Raw genomic sequence first — 12,117 nt, 5'->3', positions numbered from 1 at the left:
ACTGAGTGGTTCACCCACGCAATGCTAATTAGCTTTGAGGCACAATACAAGGGAGGGAAAGAGCATGTGCAGTCTGAATGGACACTGCTACCAAAGATCTCCTATCAGAAGCTCAGGGACACAGAAACACTTACAGTGGAGCACTCAATGGGGGGGAACATCTTGAAGAACCATCATTATTGCACAAGGTGAGTAACTTACTTTTCACCCTCATCCTTGTAACAACCTTTTATGTACATGAAAACTATTATTCTTTCCCCTCTCTTTTCTTGTGCAGACTAAACAAACACGATTTTTTCAATTGTTCCTCATAAATCATGTGTTTTAGACCTTTAATAATTTTTGTTGCTCTTCTCTAGACATTCTCTAGTTTATCCACATCTTTCCTGAAATGTAGTGCCCAGCACTGAACACAACACTCCAGTTGAGGCCTTATCAGCGTGGAGTAGAATGGAAGAATTACTACTTCTCTTGTTTACAACACTCCTGCTAAATCAGCTTCCTTGTCTAAGACAGCTTTGAGTATAAACCAGAGGTGGGCAAACTACGGCCCGCAGGCCACATCTGGCCCGTGGGACCGTCCTGTCCGGCCCTGGAGCTTCTGGCCCAGGAGGCTGTCCTCCCTCCCACGCTGCCGTGCAGCGCAATGCTCTGGGCTGCAAAGCCTGGCCTGACCCGGTGCTCTGTGCTGCGCGGCTGCCTGTCCTGGTGCAGCCGTGCTGCCAGCCACCGGTGCTCCAAGCAACCCAGTAAGGGGTTTGGGGGGGAGGGGGTGGATAGAGGGCAGGGGAGTTCACGGGGTGGTCAGGGGCGTGGATAGGAGTCGGGGCGGTCAGAGGGTGGGGAACGGGGATTGAATGGGGGCAAGGGTTCCTAGGGAGCAGTCAGGAAGGATAGGAGGGGTTGAATGGGGGGCAGTTAGGGGCGAGAGGTCCGGGGGCAGTGAGGGAGAAGGGATGGTTGGATGGGGTAGGGGTCCCCGGGGGGCAGTCGGGGTGAGAAGCAGGGGGGTTGAATGGGGGCGGGGTCCGGGCCATGCCTGGCTGTTTGGGGAGGCACAGCTTCCCCTAACCGGCCCTCCATACAATTTCAGAAACCCAATGCGGCCCTCAGGCCAGAAAGTTTGCCCGCCCCTGGTATAAACACAAGTACAGCAAAGTTTGCCATAGAACAAGGTGTTGATCCTTCTCTAGAAGGTAATAGGGAGGCTATCTGCTGTAATGCCCCAGTAGGGAAATAGGAGTAAGTTCTTTATGCAAGAGGGTAAAATATACAAGGAAGCCCAGCTGAATAAGAACAACAAGCCCTACAGGCACCTTGTAGTGCCCAAAAAATATCGTGCAGAGCTATTTGTTGGTCACTTGAAGAGGGAAAGGACTTTAGAGATGCTTAAGAAAATCTTTAATTGTCCCCATGTTCAGGATGAGGTAAAGGAATATTGTAGGACATGTGACTTATGTCCGAAGCAGAAGAAATCTGTTGGTCTCTGTAGGTCTCTGTTCTTTTATCTGAGACTAAAGAAGCATTCCACAGGTTTGCCATGGAATCCAAGGACCATTTCCCAAGCCATTCAAATATGGAAAAAGATACGTAGTAGTAGTGGTGGTGGTTGATTTTCCACCAGATATCCAGAGGCAGTCACCCTGGCAAATGTGGAAGCTGCAACGGTTGCAGATACACTGTTTCACTATATTAAGCAGAATGGGTTTTCTAAAAGAAATTATCATATAGAGGGTCAAATTTTATGTGCCCAATATTTAGTAAAATAGTTAATCTGCTTTTATCACCCAGAAACAAAGGTTCAAAGGGGACTTTTAAGTCCATGCTAAGAATGCACGTGTACAGAAAAGCAGGAGATTGGGATGTCTTATTGCCCTATTATTTGCTTATAGGGAAGTATCTCAAGGGTCCATGGTGTCTTCCCTGTCTGACCTCCTTTATAGAAGAAAGGTCTGAGGTCCTCTCAGTCTTATTAGAGATTCCTGGGAGGAGGACTCTAAACCAGACGGGAGCCCATAACTTGAATATGTAACCAAATTTAAAGAGGATATAAAATCCATGATGAATTTAGTTCAGCAAAGTCTTCTGAAGAGTCAGGCTGCATAGAAAGAGTGGAACAACAGAAATACCTGTGGAAGATAATTTGATGTGGAACACTTGGTATTAATGTTACTCCCAGTAAAGAAGCGCAAGATGCTCCCTGGCCCTGAGGGTGTTCACAAAGGTTCTCTTAATGGTAGCGGCTTGTCTCTACCGGTGGGGAATATCAGTATTTCCATATTTAATGACTGGCTTCTCAGAGGCCAGTCAGTTCAAGAAGCCCACTCAACAATGTCCAGGGTATAACTATTCCAATTTCTGGGCATTCATATCGACCACAAAAAGTCCAGGCTGACCCCAGTACAGAGAATAGACCTCATAGGAACTACACTAGACTCAAGTGCAAGAACGTACCCACTCTAGGAGAGATTATCCACCCTGTCCAACCTAATATCAACATTACAGTTCAGTCCGCAAACTACTATAAGAACTTACTTTCAGATCCTGGGCCACATGTCAGCCTCCACTTATGTGACCCCCGCACACAAGGATACACCTCAGATGCCTTCAGCCATGGCTAAGAGCAGCGTTTACCCCAAATACACAGCTTCTGTAGGTGAATCTTAGTGTCTCGGAAGGAGTTGACTCTCTTACATGATAGGAAAGTGTGTCTGTGCTGGAACCCCATTTTTGCATCCAGAACCTTCAAATACCCTTACAACAGATGTGCCTCTGTTATGATGAGGAGCCCACCTACGGGGGGAGACAGCACAGGGCAAATGGTCCGCACAGGCATCAATGCTCCATATCAATATCCTGGAACAAAGAGCAGTACAATATGCTTGCCAACACTTCCTTCATATCCTAGGGCATCTCTCGGAGTAATGTTGGACAACAGGACAGCGATGTATTATGTCAACCGACAGGGCGGAGCACGATCCCCAGTCCTTATGTGCAGTCGCTAAGGATAGAGATATCAGCAGACGATCTACCAGGCCTCCAGAACACAATTGCACACTCCCTGAGCAGACACTTCTGACAAGATCATGACTGGGACCTCAAAGACTGTCTTCTGCAGCATCTTCCAGACCCTGGGTCAACCAGGAGCAACTCCAGTACATCACCCTAACCAACATGAAATATCTGTTCTGCTCCAAGGAGGGTTACAGATACAACTTTGTCAAGGTTGCCTTGGTAATGCTACGGTCCCATACCCTTTACGCTTATCCATCTATACTGCTAATCCTCAAGAGCCTTCTCAGGCTGCGCCAGGAATGAACAAGAGCTATCCACCTAGCAACCTGCTTCGCCAAGACAGGTGTGGTATTCAAATCTTATCCACCTCTTGAAGGTAATATTTCTCAGGCTTCCTGTCATGAAGCACTTCTTGACACCACTCAGGGGCTGTCATCCATGCAAACCCCTTCTTTCTGAATCTGAGAGCATGGCTCCTCAATGGCCCTCAAGCGTGGAGCTAACCTTTTCAGATAAAGTTCAGTCAGTTCTCTTATCTAGTAGAAAGTCCAGCACTCAAAAGACTCTAAAAGTGGAAATGCATCCTATCCTGGTGCTCCCTCCCATCTTTTCAAGCATTGGACGTTGAACTTGAATTACTTATTAGAACTAAAAACATGGATTGTCTCAATAAGCTTTATCAGAGTACTTCTGGCTGTCATCAAAGTCTTCTACTCACCTATCTTGGGGCTTCTCAGTCTTTGCCCACCCTATCAGTCAGATTCCTCAAGGAATTACCCCACTTGGTTCCTCCAGTTTGACATCGAGCTCCCCACTAGGACCTCAATCTGGCTCTAAATGCCCTAAAGAAACCCCCCTTCCAACCAGTGGCTACTTGCTCTTCCTCAAGACTTTGTTCCTAATTGCCATCGCCTCAGCAAGATGAATGGGGGAGCTGGGAGCTCTCATGGCTGACCCACCATACACCACCTTTTATAAGGACAAAGTCATGCTATCCAAAGGTTTCATCGAAATATAACATTAACTAGGAGATTCACCTTCTAGTGTTCTACCTAAAACCTGATGCGTGCCAAGAGGAATCAAATCTTAGTTTACTGGATGTCAGAAAGGTCCTTGTCTACATAGACAGGACTAAAACCTTCGGGCCTTTCCCAGGCTTTTTATATCATTTGCAGAAAAGCTGAAGTGCTAATCGATTTCCGTACAAAGGCTGCTTAAATGGATTTTGGGTTGCATGTGGACCAGCTAGGAAAATGCTGGGATGCAGCCTCCTCACAGAAAAACAGCACATTCCACTCGAGCTCAGTCCACGTCTGTCGCGCTACTGAAGGATATTCCCATAGCAGAAATCTACAGGACTGCTTCATGGGTCTTCTATACATGCTTTTGCCAAGCATTGTGCCATCTTATCTACTTCCAGACATGACATCTCTTCTATGCCCTCGTTTGAAGCATGACGTGCTACTCTGCACAGGTGTGGGCCTGTGGACAGTATTTTTCAGTTTCCAATTGAGAGCTCCTGAGCGTGTGCACATCCTGTGGTGGAGCACCCATAGGGACAAGACATCTTGAACACAAAAAGGCCATGCTGGTCAGACCAAAGGTCCATCTAGCCCAGTATCCTGTTTTCTGACACTAGCCAATGCCAGGTGCCCCAGAGGGAATGAACAGAATAGATCATCATCAAGTGATCCATCCCCTGTCGCCCATTCCCAGCTTCTGGCAAACAGGCTAGGGACACCATCCCTGTCCATCCTGAAGAACTCAAGTTATTGTAAGGTGAGTAACATATTCTTGTTATGGTCCTCCAAAAAGGAGGGTTCTATAAGATTGTGTTGGCTATAGAAAATGGTGTCTCAGTACTTGATCCTTATTTTATGTTCAGGACTGATGACATGCTGGCAGTTGCTAAATTCCTGAGCACTTTACATCTTACCAGAGGATACTGGCAAATCCCGTAGACAGTGAGGCACAGGAAAAGCCTGCCTTCATAACTGATTTGGGCTTTTATGAATTTAAAGTGTTACTGTTTGGACTAATCACTTCAGAAGACACAGTTCAGAGACGCTTGTTAACCAGGTGTTACATAGGCTACAAGATTTTGCATGTGCTTATATTGATGTTATCACCATTTTTAGCAGCACTTGGCAAGACCACAAAAATCACGTGGGGTATTATGTTGTGAAGACTCAAAGATGCAGGTTTGATTGTGAAAGTGTCAAAATGCAAAACAGAAATAGCTGATGGCCATTATCTAGACATTGGGTGGGGCAAAGCCAAATTTGTCCTGACCCACTTAAACTGGAATTTATTATAAAATGGCCTGTACTCTGAATTAAGAATTTATGGCTGACCTTCCTTACATGATATTTCAGAGGGACATGGTAGTGCTGAAACTTATCACCCCACGTTCATCTCAAGGTGGTTGGTCTGGAATTCCACTTGAATTGGTCCACCTGTCTGTTTTCCAAAAACCCCACTTCATCAGGAGAGATGAAGGGGCATACGTTGGACATTTCCAAAGGCCAGTCCAGCTCATCACAAAGAATATCTAAATGGATAACAGTGTGTCTCACTGTGATACCAATTAGCTGATGTACCTCTCCCACTAAACATCTGTGCTCACTCTTTCAGAAATGAGCCAATTTCTGAAATATAGAAGGCAGTGATATGGAGTAACCCACAAACTTTTGTCAAGCATTATCCATTGGATGTAGCTGCCAGGGCAGATGCTAAATTCAGGAGAGCAGTACTGCAGTCCTTGTGGGACTGATGCAGCTTATACTCACTATCCCACCATCCAGAAAGGATATGCCTTGCCAGTCACATATAATGGAGTCCACAGTGACACATACTCAAAGAAGAAAGATTATTTACTCAGCAGTAACTTTGGTTCTTCAAGATGATGATGTCAGTGTGGATCCCAGGACCTTCCCTTTCAGAATACTCTGTTAGTATGGCTTCATGTTGTGAGGGAACTAAGGGGGAGTTGCATATTTTTCGCCCGTTCGTCCATCACACAGGAGCATGAGGAGGAACAGCGTGCATGCACAGCCCCAGTGAGCACTGCTATTCAAAAGAATCTGATTGTGCATGCCTGAGGCACATGTGCAATGGTGGGATTCATGCTGTTTACAACCTATTCAAGAACCAGTTACTGTAGGGTAAGTAACCAGTCTTTTCAGGCTGTCTTCAGTCTCAGGCAGATGTCACTGCATTAGTTTATATCCAGTTGACATTTTGAATGTTTTCTTCACAACCATAAGGGCTAGTAACTTTTTATTAATAAAAAGCTTTGATTCTGAAGCTCAAACATATCCGCTTGGGAGAAGTACTGGCTTGCTGAACCACCCTAAACTGACCCCTGATATTATATTTATTCTGGATATATTCTCTCATATGCAACTTTCTTTTTTTCTCTCCTTCATTCATGACTGTCTTAATTAAATAGCGCATAGACTTTCTTTAAACAGCACAAACTGTATGGAAGCAATCAAAGATAACAGTGATCTCTAATCACAAAACCATCTTATCACAAATATTCGGAATAAATTTTTGCAGGAACACAGTCAACCAACAAAATCACACTTGCCTTAATGTGTTTTTACCTTCCTCTGTTCCCAGTAATCTCAAATTCTTGGGGGGGCAGTGTTTTTTGGTTTTTGTTTTGTTTCATTTCTTCTTTAACATTCCCACAAAGAAGTCTACTATAGGATTCACAGTCTAGTCATGCAGTCGCAGATCATCTTTTTGAGCAATAGCTGGCAGTTAGAATGTGTGCGCAGTCTCCCCAACATTCCGTGGATTGAGTGTATAAACCCATCACTCCTCTGTTCCTGTCTGTCCAGCCACAGAACTTCTCCTTCTCTCTATTGCTTTCATTTTCATATAATACATAGTGTGTATATATACTATAGCATATAGCATGGTCTGGTGGTTAGAGCAGGTCTTGTCTATTTAGACCTGTAAGCTCTTGCAGGGTCAGGGATTGTCTCTATGGGTACATCTGCACTGCAGTAAAAGACCCGCAGCGCAGCCATGGCTGGCTTGGGTCAGCTGACTTGAGCTCATGGGGCTCGGGTTGTGGAGTTATAAAATTGTGGTGTGAATTTGCGGCTGAAGCCTGGACTCTGAGACCCTCCCCATTCATGGGATCTCATAGCCCGAGCTTTATCCTGAGCCCAAACAAACGTCCGCCCTGAAATTTTATAGCCCTGCAGCCTGAGCCCTGCACACCTGAGTTAGCTGACCCAGGCTCTGAGACTTGGTGCTGTGGGTTTATCACAGTGTACACGTACCTAATGTGTCTGTACAATGCCTAGCACAGTGGTGGTCTTATCTCAGTTGGGACCTCTAGGCATACCATAACACAAGTAAAAATTAAGTGGTTTAGATAGCTGAACGTAGTATTGATTTAACTTTTGTAGCCTTGGGCTATTTTCTGTCAGTTATTTGCTGGGTTTTGGGTTTCCTCAGGTCTTGTTCGTCTTTACAGACCCACAATGACCCTTCTTCTTCTCCTCTGCTTTGGAGAGGTTTCTGGAGGCAGAGAGGAACTGAAGGATTGTTATAAAGGGTGTGTGTAAGATGTTAATTTTAAAACCAGAAAAGGGTCAAAAAGTCTGTGTAGTTGTAGTATCTGAAACTAGTTTTCACTCATTTTTTAAATAACTACATTTAAAGTGTCCAGTGTCCCTTTAATCTTTAGTTGGCATCAGAGCCCATGCAACGACATCTTTAAGTAGTCTCCCCTCCTATACATCAGGCAGAGTCCAAAGGCTACCTCTCCACCCCCCTTTTGCCTGCCCTCCACCCTGGAAGCCACCATTGTTCCACTCCAGGAGGACAGGACAGTAATGCTGTTAGTATTTCTAAATGCCCAACTTATAGATCCCCACGTTAGTGTTTTTTTGTGTTTGTTTTTTTTTTTTTTCCCCCAGTACTAACATATTTATAATTTTACAGAATACCCTGGCAGTGAAGAAAACATTGACATTTCCCAGGAGCTTTCCCCCCCAAAATCACTCATCACCACGAGATATAATTCTTCAAATAGATCTTATCCCCACCTAAGTACACCGTTACATGTCTCTGATTCTGGGCATCATAGAGACAGAGTGAAAGTAAATGGTAAGATGGATATCATTTGTGGTTTGATGGCTTCGTGTGTAAGTAGTAGTAAATGTGAGTAAAAGGGAAATGTGTAGTGTGTCATGGCAGATGGATTTAAGCAGCATTAGTGGTGCAAATTCATTTATACAGTTCAGGTGTGTTTTGTTTACATGTCCCTGCCATCCTGAAGAAGCTAAACCCAATTCACTTGCCTAGGTTACACACTGCTGCTTGGCTTTTTTTCTGTTTCACTCCATAATGGTTCTTTTAAAGTATAGTAGACGCTTATTAGCAGCAACCCCTTCTAAGAGCAGTCGCCGCTTATGAGCAGCATTTCCCCTGGGAACACTTTTCCTATTGTGAATGGTCGACACTACCCTTAACAGCAGCAGCCACTTAGAAGCAACATAGCAAAATATGTTGCTACTATTGAGTGTATACTCAACTGTCTCTCAATCTCTCCTGGTCACCTTTTGTTTTTTTTTTCATAACACAGTATGTGGTTTACAGCAGAAGTTGCCTTTGGTAAATACATTCTATTAAGTTTCTATTTATAAGTAGCTCATAAAGCTAATAAATGATTGATAGATGTTTATAAATATGTGGTATACGGAGTAGTATGTGCTATAAGTACATCAGTAGAAGGTGTTCATAGATGGTTGTAAATCATGGTGGTTCTTCAAGTACTTGTCCCTATGTGTATTCCTCAACTGGTATACACATGCATTTCATGTGCCTGAGACTGGAGATTTCTAGAACATAGTGTCCGCTATATCTCATAAGGGGAGCAAAATTTTAAATTAATAATAAACAGTAATTTGCTAAGTTTCTTAGAACATGTACCAGCAGGTGATTGCAAAGTTTTCCTTTTTAATTTAAATGTTTGTGTCCTTGTGTTTGATATCTGAAGATTAATCCCATGATATTAAAGGGAGCTATTAGTGTGTGTTGATGTCTTTCACAAAATGTCATGAGGCCTAGTTAGTAATAGAATTGACTGAATTGAGTTCTTTTGATGAATTAAAATGTTATCTTAATGAGTCGAGTGGAGCATTAATGCCTTACTCAGCTTTCCATGTGTTCTTGGTCTAGAATCAAATACCCAGTTCCACCAACTAAAATATTCACTGCCAGTTGTTCCTCTATGAAAGTACTGCCTTCACTTTGATTCAGGGCTTGCCTATGCTTGAAATGCTGCAGCAGCGCTTCAGTGGAGTTGCTACCTGCACTGATGGGAGAGTTCTCCTGTTGGTGTAAGTAATCCCTCTCCCTGAGGGAGGTGGTAGCTAGGTTGACAGAAGAATTCTTCTGTCAGGCTAGAACTGTCTACACCAAGGATTAGGTTGGCTTAACTGTGTTGCTCAGGTGTGTGTGATTTAGGCTCTGGCTACACTAGAGATCTTACAACAGCACAGCTGCGCCACTGTAATCTCTCTGTGTAGCCACTCTAAACAAATGGGGGAGAGAGCTGTCCCTTCGACTTAATTGATCCACTCCCAGTGAGCGGCAGTAGCTATGTCAGTGTGAGAAGCTCTCCTGCTGACATAGCACCATCCACACCAGCGCTAGTTGCATAAGTTAGGTCGCTTGGGAGTGGCTAATTCACACCCTTGAGCAACATAACTTACGCCGACTTAAGCTTAGTGTAGCCATAGCCTTCATTCCTTATTCTAGATATAACTGTCTACCTAGACAAGCACTAGACAAAGTACAGAATACTAATCATCAAACAAAAAATGGAGTTGAAGCATTTTCTTCTCTCTAGCCTCAAAAACAGCCACAAAGTTTTGGCTTTCACAAATTCTTAGGAAGAGCTGGAAGTAAAAAAGATAAATATATAAAGAGTGATGAATCTGGGAGTGGGTTGAGAATAACTCCAGATACACCTGTCTACATATGTGTGTCTGACAAAAGTCAGTTAGGAGGATAACTCAAAGTAATTAGCAAGATAATAGCTTGCTGAAATATCAGGAAATAACAGAGCAGCAGTGGCCACTTTATTAAGGTTGTGTAACAGTTTACTCATTAAATCTCATTTTGATAACTCGTATCTTTCCAGAACTTTGAAGTTTCAGGCTGAAGGCCGGATTTGGTTTCTGCTCAAAAGCAACTCTTCGTTTTTGGAAATTTTGAGCAAAAACATTTCAATCATTTTTGAATATGAGGAGAGGTAGTAAAATAAACATCCCCAATATTTGAAATCAGTGGTAGCCATGTCCCTAAATTCCTTTAAAAATCTGGTTTTAGGTTCCTTGCTTAGCTTCCTAACTCCTGATGTGTGCGGAAGGGAACCCCTCATCTGAAGTACTCCTAAGGGGGGGGGGGGGGTGTGATACATGGCATTCTGTTGCTGTCTTGGGTACTGCTCACATGCTTAAAATTGAGCACTTGATGAAGTCCTTTGCTAGATTGGGGACAGAGTGCACAATATTATGTAGGTCTGAGTCCTTGCCAGAGAGTTCCATATCGTAGAATTTATACAAGCTATTTACAATTTTTTGCCAGCCAGCACAATTCAGAAGTCCTGAAGAGTGAAGCTCCTTCAGTTTTCCATCTTTTTTTCCCATTTAAAAAAAAAATACCCCACCTAACCCCCTCTCCCCCCCCCCCAAAAAAAAGTCCAGGAAATTCATGTTGTAAACATAAAGGATGTGTGATTAATTACTTTTAAAAAAGGGGGAGGGGAGGTGAATTATAAAGATTGCATGCACAATTCTGACTCTGCCCTTTTGTGTTAGTCTTCAGTTGCCTGATGACCTAGTGTTTCTCAAACAATATGATGTATCATACTTTTTTTGCAACTGTAGATGCACAAGTATAGCAGCTTATGATAATACATACTCTTCATATATGCCAGACAGTCCATAAAAGTCATACTTACACAACCTACGATTTATTTAGAAAAACACATGAAGGAATAGTGACGATTTGGTGACATGTATAGGCTTCCTAAATTGGCAGTTATCTTTTATAGTTAACTGCCTCAGTCCCAAGTTGTATCTAAAAGTCTGTGCTGATGGTTGAATAGAAAAATGTATACTACACAAAAGTTACTCAAATACTTAAATGAGAGAAGAAACAAATCAATGTCAATTAAAGATGTTGGACCATTCTGACAAACATTTTAGTGTAAGTAAAATAGTAGGGCTGTCAAATGATTAAAGAAATTAATTGTAATTAATCGAGTGATTAATTGTGCTGTTAATAATGCAATACCATTTATTTAAATATTTTTGGATTTTTCTACCTTTTCAAATATATTGATTTCAATTTCAACACAATACTAAGTGTACACTACTTACTTTATATTTTTATTACAAATATTTGCACTGTAAAAAACAAAAGAAATAGTATTTTTCAGTACAAGTACTGTAGTGCAATCTCTTTGTTGTGAAAGTGCAACTTACAAATGTAGATTGTTTTGTTTTTTGTTACATATCTGCACTCAGAAACAAAACAATATGCCTACAAGTATACACTCAGTCTTACTACTTGTTCAGGCAATCACTAAGACAAACAGGTTTGTTTACATTTACAGGAGATAATGCTGCCTTCTTCTTATACAAGTACTGTAGTGCAGTCTCTTTATCGTGAAAGCTGAACGTACAAATGTACAATTATGTACCAAAAAAAACTCCATTAAAAAATAAAACAATGTAAAACTTCAGAGCCTACAAGTCAAATCAGTCCTACTTCTTGTTCAGCCAATCGCTCAGACAAACAAGTTTGTTTACATTTGCAGAAGATAATGCTGCCCATTTCTTGTTTACAGTGTCACCAGAAAGTGAGAACAGGTGTTTGTATGGCACTGTTGTAGCTGATGTTGCAAGATATTTATGTGCCAGATACGCTAAAGATTCATGTGTCCCTTCATGCTTCAACCACCATTCCAGAGGACATCCGTCCATGCTGATGACGGGTTCTGCTCATTAACGATCCAAAGCCTTGCGGATGGACGCATGTTCATTTTTATCATCTGAGTCAGATGCC

The 12,117-nt window shown here is 42.6% G+C and overlaps 1 protein-coding gene across 11 annotated transcripts in view; it reads left to right on the top strand.

Moving 5' to 3' along the window:
• Positions 1-12,117, top strand: part of PHF20 (PHD finger protein 20) — a 176,008-nt gene that overhangs the window by 124,775 nt on the left and 39,116 nt on the right. For 7 of the 11 annotated variants that reach the window (XM_037915955.2, XM_037915954.2, XM_037915953.2 and 4 more), the window contains one exon: positions 7,981-8,145. The exons of the other annotated variants lie outside the window; for them this stretch is intronic. In XM_037915955.2, coding sequence (XP_037771883.1) covers positions 7,981-8,145 — 165 coding nt within the window. The remainder of the gene's footprint in view (positions 1-7,980; positions 8,146-12,117) is intronic. 11 annotated transcript variants of the gene reach the window in all.

Source organism: Chelonia mydas, chromosome 13 (genome assembly GCF_015237465.2).
Source record: "Chelonia mydas isolate rCheMyd1 chromosome 13, rCheMyd1.pri.v2, whole genome shotgun sequence".
Classification (NCBI taxonomy): Eukaryota; Metazoa; Chordata; order Testudines; family Cheloniidae; genus Chelonia; species Chelonia mydas.
Note: the sequence above shows the minus strand (reverse complement) of the source record. Positions and strands in the feature narration are given on the sequence as shown.